Here is a 12,532-nt window from a genome sequence, read left to right as displayed (position 1 = left end):
TAAAGGGAAAGCAGCTCTTTTTTTGTCTATGACATCCCTCTAATGGTTTTAAAGACTTCAAACCCAACTCCTGCAGCACTGGACCAAGGGTAGGATAATATGTCGTGGAGATGGCTCTGGACACAGGTTGTCCAGGTTTTGTCTGACAAGCAAGCAGGCAGCGATGGGTGCAACACTGGGCAAGGCTGGGCGCACTGTGCTCCCTCTTTGTTTGCTTCCTCTCTCTCCATTCCCATCGCTACCCTCTCAGCTGCTGCTGGTGCCACTTATTCCTTGGCCTCTGCCAACAGCTCTGGCAACAGCAGTGACAAGGACAACTGGAAGTGGGATCTGATAAGGTTTTAATATGGCATTCACAGAATGTCCAAATTGTATAACGTCCTCTTTCTTGGAATCACAGAATGTATTGTATATGTTAGGTGATGCACACCTAGATTTAACTAGAACCTGTGGATTTTAGGTGTGGTGCTGTGGGTTAATGTGCCAGACTGCAAAGCCGTTTGAACTGAAAGGTTGGCGGTTCAAGATTCACCAGTCACTCCTCAGAAACCCTACAAAGGGTCGCTATGGGTTGGAATCTACTTGACGGCACTTAACAACACCAACAAATTCTTTAGCTAGGAGTGCTGGTGTGGTGCTGTAAGATAAGGCACTGGACTGCAAGGTCAGTTTGAACTGCAAGGTCAGTGGTTCAAGCTCACCAGCTGTTCTTGGAAACTTATGCAGAGTAGTTGTGAGTCAGGACCACCTGGATGACACTTAACAACAACAACAACAGTTCTTTAGCTGAGACATCCTGGAGGATCAGTGATTAAAGTACTTGACTTCCAACTCAATGGAAATGGGTTTTCTTTTGCTTAAATACAAGGTTTCTCAACACTGACATTAGTTGCATTTTGGGCACTAGATGCCAGTAGCAAAAAGTTCCACCAACCTAAGTTGTAATAGCCAAAAATGTCTACAAATATTACAAATAATACACCTCCACCCCCTGTTCTGCCGCCATATTGCTTTAACCTAATGAGACCAAACGAAGAGAATCCAGTGAACAGGATCCTATTCCAGTTGCCTGTAGAATAAAGCTTTTTATGGAGTCATGACCTTTGATATGGGAGAATCTGGTGGGAAACACTTTTCATCTCCACTCTCACCAACTTTGTTTTCACTGACCATTGGAAAAGAATACCTGAGGTGAAGAGTAGGAATTTATGGATAAGACTCACCAATTTTTCTCAGTAATAGCAGGATAGTTGCTTGAAGTCTCTGCATGGCCATCACTGGATTCCACTTGTGGACTGCTTTTATCATCTATAGAGTCCTTCAAAACTGAGAGAAAACAAACAAGTACTTAGAGATGTGTCATGGATTGACTTGTGCTCCCCAAAATGGTAAGTTGAAGTCTTAATCCCTGTGTCTATGGAGTTCTGGTATAGCACTGTAGGATAAGCTCTGGACTGCTAGCCACAAGGTTGGCAGTTCAAACTCACCAGTAGCTCCTTGAAAACACTGTACAGGGTTGCTATAAATTAGAACTTAAGGGCACTTGACAACAACAACAACATGAATGCAACCCTGTTTGAAAATAGGAATTTTTCTTTTGCTATGTTAATAAGGTCATACCAGAGCAGGATTCCTAAACCTAATCTCTTCTGAATGGTCTTTTACAAAAAGAAAAACAGACACAGAGGAAGACACACAGTGAAGATGTCATGTGCAGAGAGAGACGGATGCATCGGTAAGTCCAGACACCTAAGAACAGATTACAGCTACTAGAAGCTGAAAGAGACAAAGAAAGAACTTTCCCTAGAGCTGACATTCTGAATTCAGACTGAATGCCTCCAGAGCTGTGAAAAAAGAAAGATCTGTTCTTTAAAGCCCCCAATTTGTGCTACTTGTTACAGCAGCACCAGGTAACTAAAGTGAGGTCTAAGGATAAATTCCTAAGCAAGGAGAGTTAGATTCTAATGTCCATCTATGTCCTCCACAGCATTTCTCTTTGTCCCTATGCCCAGGCCTGACTTTCTTCAGACTTTCTCCAGGACACACCATCAAAGCTGACCTGCTGTGTGACACTTTCTAAGCCTCAACCAAGAAATCGTATACAATAACTCATGCTTAAAGGGGGGAAAAAGCCACATCTCTCTAGCAATAAATGCAAATAGTGAACAGGGGTTTTTGTTATTGTTGTTAAGGGTTGGTGAGTCGGTTCCAAACTCACAGCAACCCTGTGTAGAGTTTCCGAGGAGCCACTGGTGGGTGTGAACTGCTGACCTTGTGATTCGCAGTTCAGTGCTGATGCTACAACAAGTCCATACAGAGATCAGAGGCCCCAAAGTGAGGTAGATACCAATAGCCACAGACCGTAATAGCACTGGAATACCACTACTAGATAGTGGAGTCCTGGTGTGGTGCTGTAGGATAAGCACTGGACTGCTAACTACAAGTCAGTGATTCAAACCGAGCTGCTCCTTGGAAATTCTATACAAGATCACTATGAGTCAGAACTGATTCATGGCACATAACAACAATAATAGATTGTTCACAGGAATCTGTGAGTAAAACAAACCGTCAAGCGCTCAACTATTAACCAAAAGATGGATTCCAAGGTACTCAGTGTTACTTGGGAACTTGCTAGAAATGCAAATTCTACTTGACAGAAACTTGGGGGTATTTACAACTATGTCCATTATTATATATACGAATACATGAGAGGTCTTCAAAAAGTTCATGGAAAATGTACATTATGAAAAAAACTATGCATGGATTTCAGAATTTCCAAACACCAAAACAAACTTGCACTGATTTTTTTGTAACATGTGTGGACAGGATCTAGTTTGAGGCACTAGAAACATTAAGATATCAGTTTGAAAAGAGGTCTTGTCAGAGCAGTATGAATCCTGCTAGAATTAAAGCAAGAACAAACATCAAATTTATGATGACACTTGACTGGAAGAAGGGTAAAATCAATGATTAACCAGGACAATATCCCAAAGAAATCTGCAGTTCACAAATGGATAACTCATTTGAAGAAGAACAAGATGATGTTGAAGATGAAGCTCTCAGTGGCAGGCCATCCACATCAGTTTGCAAGGAAAAATTAATCTTGTTCATGGCCTAATTGAAGAGGACCAACAGAGTCTTAGTGTGGCAGTACAGACAGAATAAACACTAGACTACTAACCACCAGCCACTCTCGGGAAACTCTACAAGGTATCCCTGAGTCGGAACTGACTCAACAACACTTGTTAAGTTGGTAACAACAAAGATTAACGACAGACACAATAGCCAACACTATAGACATTTCAGTTGGCTCAGTTTACACAATTCTGACCGAAAAATTAAAGCTGCGCAAACTGTCAACTTGATGGGTGCCCAAACTGTCACTTCAGATCAGTTTCAGATAAGAGCAAAGATTTCAATGGAAAATTTAAACAAGATTTTAAAGCATTCTAACAGGAGATGAAATGTTGCTTTACCAGTAAGATACTGAAGGTGAAGTACAAACAAAGCAATGCTACCAAGAGGTGGAAGTGTTGTAGTCAAAGCAAAAGTAGATCAAATGTCATGGCAACACTTTTTGGGGGAGATGCTCATGGCATGTTGCTTTTTGATTTTCTGGAGAGGCAAAAAACAATAACATATGCTTATTAAGAGAGTGTTTTGAGAACATTAACCAAAACTTTAGCAGAAAAACGTCCGGGAAAGCTTCACCAGAGAGTCCCTCTCCACCATGACAATGTTCCTGCTCATTTCCTCTCATCAAACAAAGGCAATTTTTCTAGTGTTTCCATGAGAAATCATTAAGCATCTACCTTACAGTCCTGGTTTGGTTCCTTCTGACTTCTTTTTGTTTCTTAAACTTAAAAAAAATCTTTAAAGGTGCACTAATTTTTCTTGTTAATAATGTAAAAAAGACTGCACTGACAAGATTGAGTTCTTAGGATCCTCAGTTCTTTGGTGTTGTTGTTAGGTGCTATAAAGTCAGTTCCTACTCATAACAACCTTATGCACAACAAAACAAAACACTGGCCAGTCCTGTGCCATTCTCACAATCATTGTTACATTTGAGCCCACTGCTGCTACCATTGTGCCAATCCATCTTGTTGGGGGTCTTTCTCTCTTTCATAAACCAGCCACTTTACTTAGCATGATGTCCTTCTCTAGGGACTAGTCCTTCCTGACAGTATGTCTGAAGTATGAGAGATGAAGTCTCACCAACTGGGCTTCTAAAGAGCATTCTGGCTGTACTTCTTCCACCACAGATTTATTTGTTCTTCTAGTAATCCATGATATGTTTAATACTCTTCTCTAACAACATAACTCAAACAAATCAATTCTTCTACAGTCTTCCTTATTCACTGACCAACTTTCACATGCATGTGAGGCTATTGAAAATACCATGGCTTGGGTCAGGTACACCTTAGTTCTCAAACCAACATTTTTGCTCTTGAACCCTTTTAAAGAAGTCTTTTGCAGCACATTTGCCTAATGCAATACACTGATTTCTTGACTGCTGCTTCCATGAGTGTTGATAGTGGATCCAAGCAAAATGAAGTCTTTGACAATTTCAATCTTCTCTCCATTTACCATGTTATTTATTGCTCTAGTGATGAGGATTTTTGTTTTCTTTACATTGGGTGCAACCCATACTGAATACTGTGCTATTTAATCTTCATCAGTAAGTATTTTAACTCCTCTTTGATTTCAGCAAGCAAGGTTTCATCATCTGAATATCACCGATTGTTCATGAGTTTTCCTCCAATCCTGATGCCATGTTATTCTTCATATAATCCAGCTTCTCAGATTATATGCTGAGCATACAGATTGTGCAAGTGTGGTGAAAGAATACAACCCTGGTACATACCTTTCCTCATTTCTATAGGGATGCACTAAACAGCTGATATCATTGCTTAAAAATGTGTCTTGAAAATGATGGGAGTGTATGTTGAGAAACAAGGTTTATATTTTTTATTTCTACCTTTTAATTCCATTTTTTCCATGAGCTTCAGAAGACTCATATATGCAGCAAACATAAACATACATATGCCTACAGATACACCTTTGCACGTACTCATATGTTCGTTCATATAAGCTTTCCTATACACATATATGCACCACTCATCTGTCAGTTTGTCATACTGTGGTGGCTTGTGAGTTTCTGTGATTCTGAAAGCTATGCCCCCGGTATTTTAAATACCATCAGGGTCACCTATGGTGGACAGGTTTCAGATGAGCTTCCAGATGAAGACAGACTAGAAAGAAGGACTGACAAACTACTTCCGAATATTTAGTCACTAAAAACTTTATGAATAGCAGATAAACACTGTCATATATAGTGCCAGAAAATGAGCCCCTCAGTTTGGAAGGCACTCAAAATGCAACTGGGTAAGAGCTGCCTCTTCAAAGTAGAGCTGACCGTGATAATGTGAATGGAGTAAAACCCATGGGAGAAAAGTCTGCAGGAACTTCATTTGCTGATGGGGCACAACTCAAAATGAAGAGGAACTGCTGTAAACATTCACTGAAAAACAGAACATGGAAGGTATGAAGTATGAATCTGGGAAAATTGGAATTTGTCAAAAATGAAATGGAACATATAAACACCGATATTTAGGCATTAGTGAGCTGAAATGGACTGGTATTGACCATTTTGAATCTGATAACCACATGGTTTACTATGCCAGGAATGACAAACTGAAGAGGAACGGTGTTGTATTCATTGTCAAAAAGAACATACCCAGATCAGTCATAAGGTACAACGCTGTCTGTGATAAGATAATATCCATGCACCTACAGGGAAGCCCAGTCAATACCACTATTATTCAAATTAATGCACCAACCACTAAAACCAGTGGGGATGAAATAAAAGAATTCTACTAACTTCTTCAATCTGAAATTGATCAAACATGCAATCAAGATGTATTGATCAATACTGGTAATTGGAATGCAAAGGTTGGGAGCAAAGAAGAAGGATCAGTAGTTGGAAAATATGGCCTTGGTGATAGAAATGATGCTGGAGATTGCATGATAGAATTCTGCAAAACCAATGATTTGTTTATTTCAAATACCTTCTTTAGACAGCATAAGATACAACTATACACGTGGACATCACCAGATGGAATATATAGAAATCAAAATGATGACATCTGTGGAAAGAGATGATGGAAAAGCTTCATATCATCAGTGAAAACAAGGCCAGCGGCAGACTGTGGAACAGACCATCAATTACTCATAAGCAAATTCAAACTGAAACTGAAGAAAATGAAAACAAGTCCACGAGAGCCAAAATATGACCTTGAATATATCCCACCTGAATTTAGAGATCATCTGAAGAACAGATTTGATACATTAAACACTAAAGACTGAAGACCAGAAGAGTTGTGGGATGACATCAAGAACATCATACATGAAGAAAGCAAAAAGTCATTGAGAAGACAAGAAAGAAGGAAAAGGTCAAAATGGATGTCAGAAGAGACACTGAAACTTGCTCTCCAGCTTAGAGATGCTAAAGCAAATGCTAAGGAAATGAGGAGGTCCAAGAGCTGAACAGAAAATTTCAAAGGTCAGCTTAAGAAGATAAAGCCAAATATTACAACAAAATGTGCAAAGAACTGGAATCAGAAAACCAAAAAGGAAGAACACACTCAGCATTTCTTAAGCTCGGAGAACTGAAGAAAAAATTCAAGCCTCTACTTTCATTATTGAAAGATTCTTTGGGCAAGATGGAAGGAATACACAATCACTGTACCAAAACGAAATGGTTAATTTTCAACCATTGCAAGTGGTAACATATGATCAAGAGCCAATGATACTGAAGAAGGAAGTTCAAGGTGCATTGAAGGAATTGGCAAAGAACAAGGCACCAGGAATTGATGGAATCAAAATTGAAATCTTTCAAGAAAGTGAGGCGGCACAGGAGGCAATCATTCATCTCTGCCAAGAAATTTGGAAGACAACTATCTGGCTGACTGATTGGAGGAGATCCGTATTTGTGCCCATTCCAAAGAGAGGTGACCCAACAGAATGCGGAAATCATCAGAAAATCTCTTTGATATCCAATGCTAGTAAAGTTTTACTAAAGGTAATACAGAAATGGCTGCAAGCATATATTGACAGAGAACTTCCAGAGGTTCAAGCCAGATTCAGAAGAGGCTGTGAAACGAGGGATATCATTGCTGATGTCCGAATGGATCTTGGCTGAAAGCAGAGAATAACTGACTATGCAAAGGCTTTCGATTGTGTGGATCATGACAAGCTATGGACAACACTGTGAAGTATGAGTATTCCGAAACACTTAATTGTGCTCATGAGGAATATGTACCTGAACCAAGAAGCAATTGTTCGAACAGAACATGAAAACACTGAATGGTTTAAAATTAAGAAAGGTGTGTGACAGGGTTGTATTCTTTCACCATACTTATTCAACCTGTATAATGAGCACATAATCCGAGAAGCTGGATTATATGAAGAAAAACGTGGCATCAGGATTGGAGGAAGACTCATTAACAAGGACTTCATTCTTCTTGGATCAACTATCAACACTCAAGGAAGCAGCAGTCAAGGAATCAAATGACGTATTGCATTAGGCAAATCTGATGCACAAGACCTTTTTAAAGTGTTGAAGAGCAAAGATGTCACCTGGAGGACTAAGATGCTCCTGACCTAAGCCATGGTATTTTCAATAACCTCATATGCATGTAAAAGCTGGGCAGTGAATAAGGAAGACCATAGAAGAAATGATGCTTTTGAGTTATGATATTGGAGAATACTGAAAGTGTGATAGGCTGCCAAAATAACCAACAGATCTGTGTTGGAAGAAGTGCAGCCAGATTGCTCCTTGAAGGACAGGATGGCCAAACTTCATCTCTCATACTTTGGACATATTGTCAGGAGGGACCAGTTGCTGGAGATGGGTATCATATTTAGTAAGGTGGAGGGTCAGAGAAAAAGAGGAAGACTCCCACCAAGATGGATTGGCCAAGTGGCAGCATCGATGGACTCCAAGTGTGGCAACAATAGTGAGGTTGGCCCAGGATCAGGCAGTGTTTCATTCTGCTGTGCGTTAAGGTTGCTATGAGTTGGTATCGACTCAATAGCATGTAACAACAACAATACACATATATGCATATGTCTATACCTATGTAACCACACACATTTTTTGGTTGTTATTACAGCTGTTGAAATCCCCACAGACCCTTAATTCAGCTTCTTATCACAATTAAGAAGTTCCTTCTTAACACAATGCTTCACAGCAGTGGTTCTCTAAAACCAGCCAGCTCAGCTCAGTGTTACTTGAGAATGCAAATTCTACTGAATCAGAAACTTGGAGTTGGTGTCTGGCCATTTATGTTTTTAAGGAGCCTTTCAAGCTGCCCTGGTGTCACAAGCAGTTAAGTTTTCAACTGCTAACTGAAAAAAGTTGGCAGCTCAAACCCACCCAGCTGCTCTTTCAGAGAAAGACCTGCTGATCAGCTTCTATAAAGATTACAGTCAAGGCAACCCTATGGGGCCATTCTACTTTATCACTGGGGGTGACTAAATGACACAGCAACCAGGTGATCCGTGATGAAGTTTGGGAACCTCTGCTCCAGATCGATGATTCTTAATCCTCACTGAACATTAGAATCACCGCAAAAAATTTTAAACAAGACTGAGCACAGCCCCAAGAGCTTTTGAAATTGACCTAGTGTGGGGGCTGGCATTGATTTTTAAAACCTCCCCAGGTGATCTGAATGTGCTGCCAGGACTGAAAACCACAGCTGCCAAAAGTCAATGCCAGTTAAGTAGAGTATGAATGAGACTGCACCTATTTACCATTATTATTTTAGACCAACAAGAAGTAGCCAAACCAACAAAAATCTATAAAACTGGTAATTTTGACATAATGTACAATATGCATAAAATGTAAAAGGTTGATGCTATGATGACAGAATAAAAAATATGACTGAGATGGAGTGGAGAAAAAGAAATCAAAATATTTAGAAACGAATTGTTTTTGTTTGCTGCTTTGATTCTAATTGTTAGTTTGGTCGCTTAGAAATAAATATTTCTTGTGCAGAAGGAACATAAGTCTTTAAGCTATCAGTGTTGGGAAAAATATCTGCTGTTGTTATTATTACTATAACATCAAAAGGACAAACAGAAAATTTTAAATGAAACCTTACTGCATTGTTATTATTATACACACACACCATTACAACCAAACAGTGAAATGACAACATTAGTGAGAGGAAAAAAAAAAAAAAAAATCAAGAAAAATAGTCACAGCCCTTTGGAATTCCATGAGCTGATTTCCTCCTCTTCTTGCCTTCTAAACTGCTAAACTGCTCCATTTAGAGCAACCAAGTAAGGTTTCCCCTCCTTTGGAGATTCTAAAATGCTCCCTAAGCTCACTTATAATACTGTGATATGCAATGTAAAAGTCAAGAATTAGCCATGAAAAGAGGTGACTACTTCAGGGACATAAATAGTGCTCTATTTCTTTATTGCAAAGGAAAATCCCTGCAAATAAATTTTTATCATGTTTTTTGGTCCAGCTCAGTAGCACCAATCAAAGCCCAACAGGTATTGTCCATGTAGCGAGCTGATCATGCAAGCTCTTGTCTGGACCTATTGTAAGATCCTCAGTATAAAAACCAGCAATAGCAGTTAAATAACAACCCAGAAGAAGACACAAAATTGCAATACTAGATAAGACCACAAAAACCTCTTTAGGGGGAGTTACTGCTTAAGGGTTCTGAGTTTCTGTTTAGAGTGATGAAAAATTTGGAACCAGATAGTGAACATACTACATGTCACTAAATTATACATGTAAAATTGTTGAAATGGCAATCGTTTTGTTAGATACATTTTACCATAATGATGATGATGATAAGGCCCTTTTTGATTTGGGACTGTCCTTTAGGAAGGTGCCATTACCAAGACAAGGATGAGAAAAATGCCAGCATCTTTACTTGTTGTTGTTGTTGATGTTAGGTGCCATCGAGTCAGTACTGACTCATAGTGACCCTATGCACAACAGAATGAAACACTGCCCAGTCCTGGGCCAATCTCACAATTGTTGCCACGCTTAAGCCTATTGATGCTGCCACTTGGCCAATTCATCTTGTTGGGGTCCTCCTCTTTGTCTCTGACCCTCCACTTTACCAAACATGACATCCTTCTCCAGCAACTAGTCCTTCCTGACAATATGTCCAAAGTATGAGAGATGAAGTTTGGCCATCCTGGCCTTCAAGGAGCACTCTGGCTGCACTTCTTCCAACACGGATCTGTTGGTTCTTTTGGCAGCCCACGGCACTTTCAATATTCTCCTTCAACATCATAACTCAAAGGCATCAATTCTTCTTTGGTCTTCCTTACTCATTGCCCAGCTTTCACATGCATATGAGGCTATTGAAAATATCATGGCTTGGGTCAGACACACCTTAGTGCTCAAGTTGACATTTTTGCTCTTCAACATTTTAAAAAGGTCTTATGCATTAGATTTGCCTAATGCAATATGTCATTTGATTTCTTGACTGCTGCTTTCATGAGTGTTGATGGTTGATCTAAGAAGAATGAAGTCTTTGACAACTTCAATCTTTTCTCCATTGATAAGAATGTTGTTTATTGATCCAGTGGTGAGGATTTTTGTTTTCTTTACATTGAGAAGCAATTCATACTGAAGGCTGTGGTCTTGATCTTCATCTTTACTTGTTGTTGTTATTAAGTGCTGTCAAGTGGATTCTGAACCATAGCGACCCTGTATAGTGTTTCCAAGGAGCAGCTGGTGAGCTTAAACCACTGATCTTGCAGTTCAGATGACTTTGCTGTCTCATGCATTAGCCCAGAAAGCCACACCAGTACCCTAGAGCTTAGCTAATGCCCCAGTAACTTCTGGGTTTCCAATAAAAACCCATAGAATTTCTGTTCATGTAATTGAAGAGAAACATATTTCATGTTTCTTATTCATTTACACTTCAGTCATCAAATTACTGATGTTTAGAGTTATTTGAAGTATAAAAAAACAAGAGAAACTTACAGACCTACCAACGCCACCATTGTAACATTGGAATGGAACACATTGCTTTTGCAAAGTGACATCTTTAGGATACTTGGTGGCTTTCTACATATGCATACCCTGATGGCCTGGGCAGTCTCACAGGTGTTCTTAAAATGGTCCTGGAGATTTGAACCTCTGGATTTGCATTATTTTGTGGGGTTTTCTGGGTCAAGTGAGTAATGAACCATTTTGTGAGGCCGCTTAAGAGAAGAGCTCTGACCCATTTTTAAATTCAAATGGAAAACATTTGACTGTCAGAAAGAAAGAAGCACCAAAGCAGGTGGTTCAAATGGCTTTGATGTCACTCAGGAAACAAACATGTAAAGTAGGGAATGGTGGAGTGAACTGAAGAAAGTAAACCTCACTTAAAGACATCCAGATACTTTTTTTTTTTTAAGTGTGCCTAGCCAAAAAAACTCATTTACATGATGGTTACAACCCAAAGATACATATTTTATGATTTCTACTAGTGATAAAAATGGCCTATGCCATAGCCCCCCTCCTGGTGTGGAGCTGTGGGTTAACGCGCTGGGCAAAGTCAGTTTGAACCACAAGGTCGGTGGTACAAGTTCACCAGTCACTCCTCAGAGACCCTATACAGGGTTTGTGTAGGGATCGACACGACAGCACTTAACCATTTGTCATAGATTTGTGTTGTGACACTGTAGGATCAGCACTGGATTGTGAACCACAAGTTCCACAGTTCAAACCCATCAACTGCTACTTGGAAACCCTATACCAGGTTGCTGTGAGTTGGAACCAACATGATGGCACTTACCAACAACAATGCCATAGACAGGAGCCTCCGTCGTATATTACAGTCTCAGAAACTCTAAGGAGCAGTTGTACTCTGCCCTACAGAGTCGCTAGGAGTCGGAATTGACTTCATGGCAGTGCATGCCATAGACAGGAGGTAGCCCTGCCGGTGCCAGGGTTAAGCGTTTCTCTGCTAGCCTCAAGTTCAGTCGTGTGAATCTATCAACCACTACACGGGAGAAAGATGTGGCTCTCTGCTTCCATAAAAATGTATAACTTTGGGAATCCTGTGGGGGCAGCTGTACTCTGTCCTATAGGGTCACTCTCAGTTGGAATTGACTTGAGGGCTTTGGGTTTATGTCATAGACCAGAAGAACCCAGATGGTTAACCTAAAGATTGCTAATGTAAAAGTTGGGAGTTCTAACCCACTCAGTGCCACTGAGGGAGAAAGACCTGGAATTTTTTCCCATGAAGATCATAGCCAAGGAAACTCTGGGGGAAGTTCAACTGTGTCACATGGGATGGCTATAAGTTGGAATCAACTCAAGGGCACACAACAACAACATACCATAAAATAGTAACAGCTAGTTACCCTTCTGGTGATGTCTCCTTGAAAATGAAAAGTCTCTGATCGACTCCACTATGAAGTTTCCTCAAGTGTTTCTTTCTTCCTTTCTCCTTCTCTTTTGCTTCACACCTTAACTACCTTTCCCCAAGGTAAAGCTTCCATCCTG

At 40.0% G+C, this 12,532-nt stretch overlaps 1 protein-coding gene across 1 annotated transcript in view; it reads right to left on the bottom strand.

The window, feature by feature from the left end:
* Positions 1-12,532, bottom strand: part of MYO3B (myosin IIIB) — a 481,549-nt gene that overhangs the window by 185,213 nt on the left and 283,804 nt on the right. Inside the window, exon 23 of the mRNA XM_006866691.1 lies at positions 1,224-1,326. Coding sequence (XP_006866753.1) covers positions 1,224-1,326 — 103 coding nt within the window. The remainder of the gene's footprint in view (positions 1-1,223; positions 1,327-12,532) is intronic.

This window comes from Chrysochloris asiatica, unplaced genomic scaffold, assembly GCF_000296735.1.
Source record: "Chrysochloris asiatica unplaced genomic scaffold, ChrAsi1.0 scaffold00094, whole genome shotgun sequence".
Taxonomy (NCBI): domain Eukaryota; kingdom Metazoa; phylum Chordata; class Mammalia; order Afrosoricida; family Chrysochloridae; genus Chrysochloris; species Chrysochloris asiatica.
This window is presented reverse-complemented; position numbering and strand designations above follow the sequence as displayed.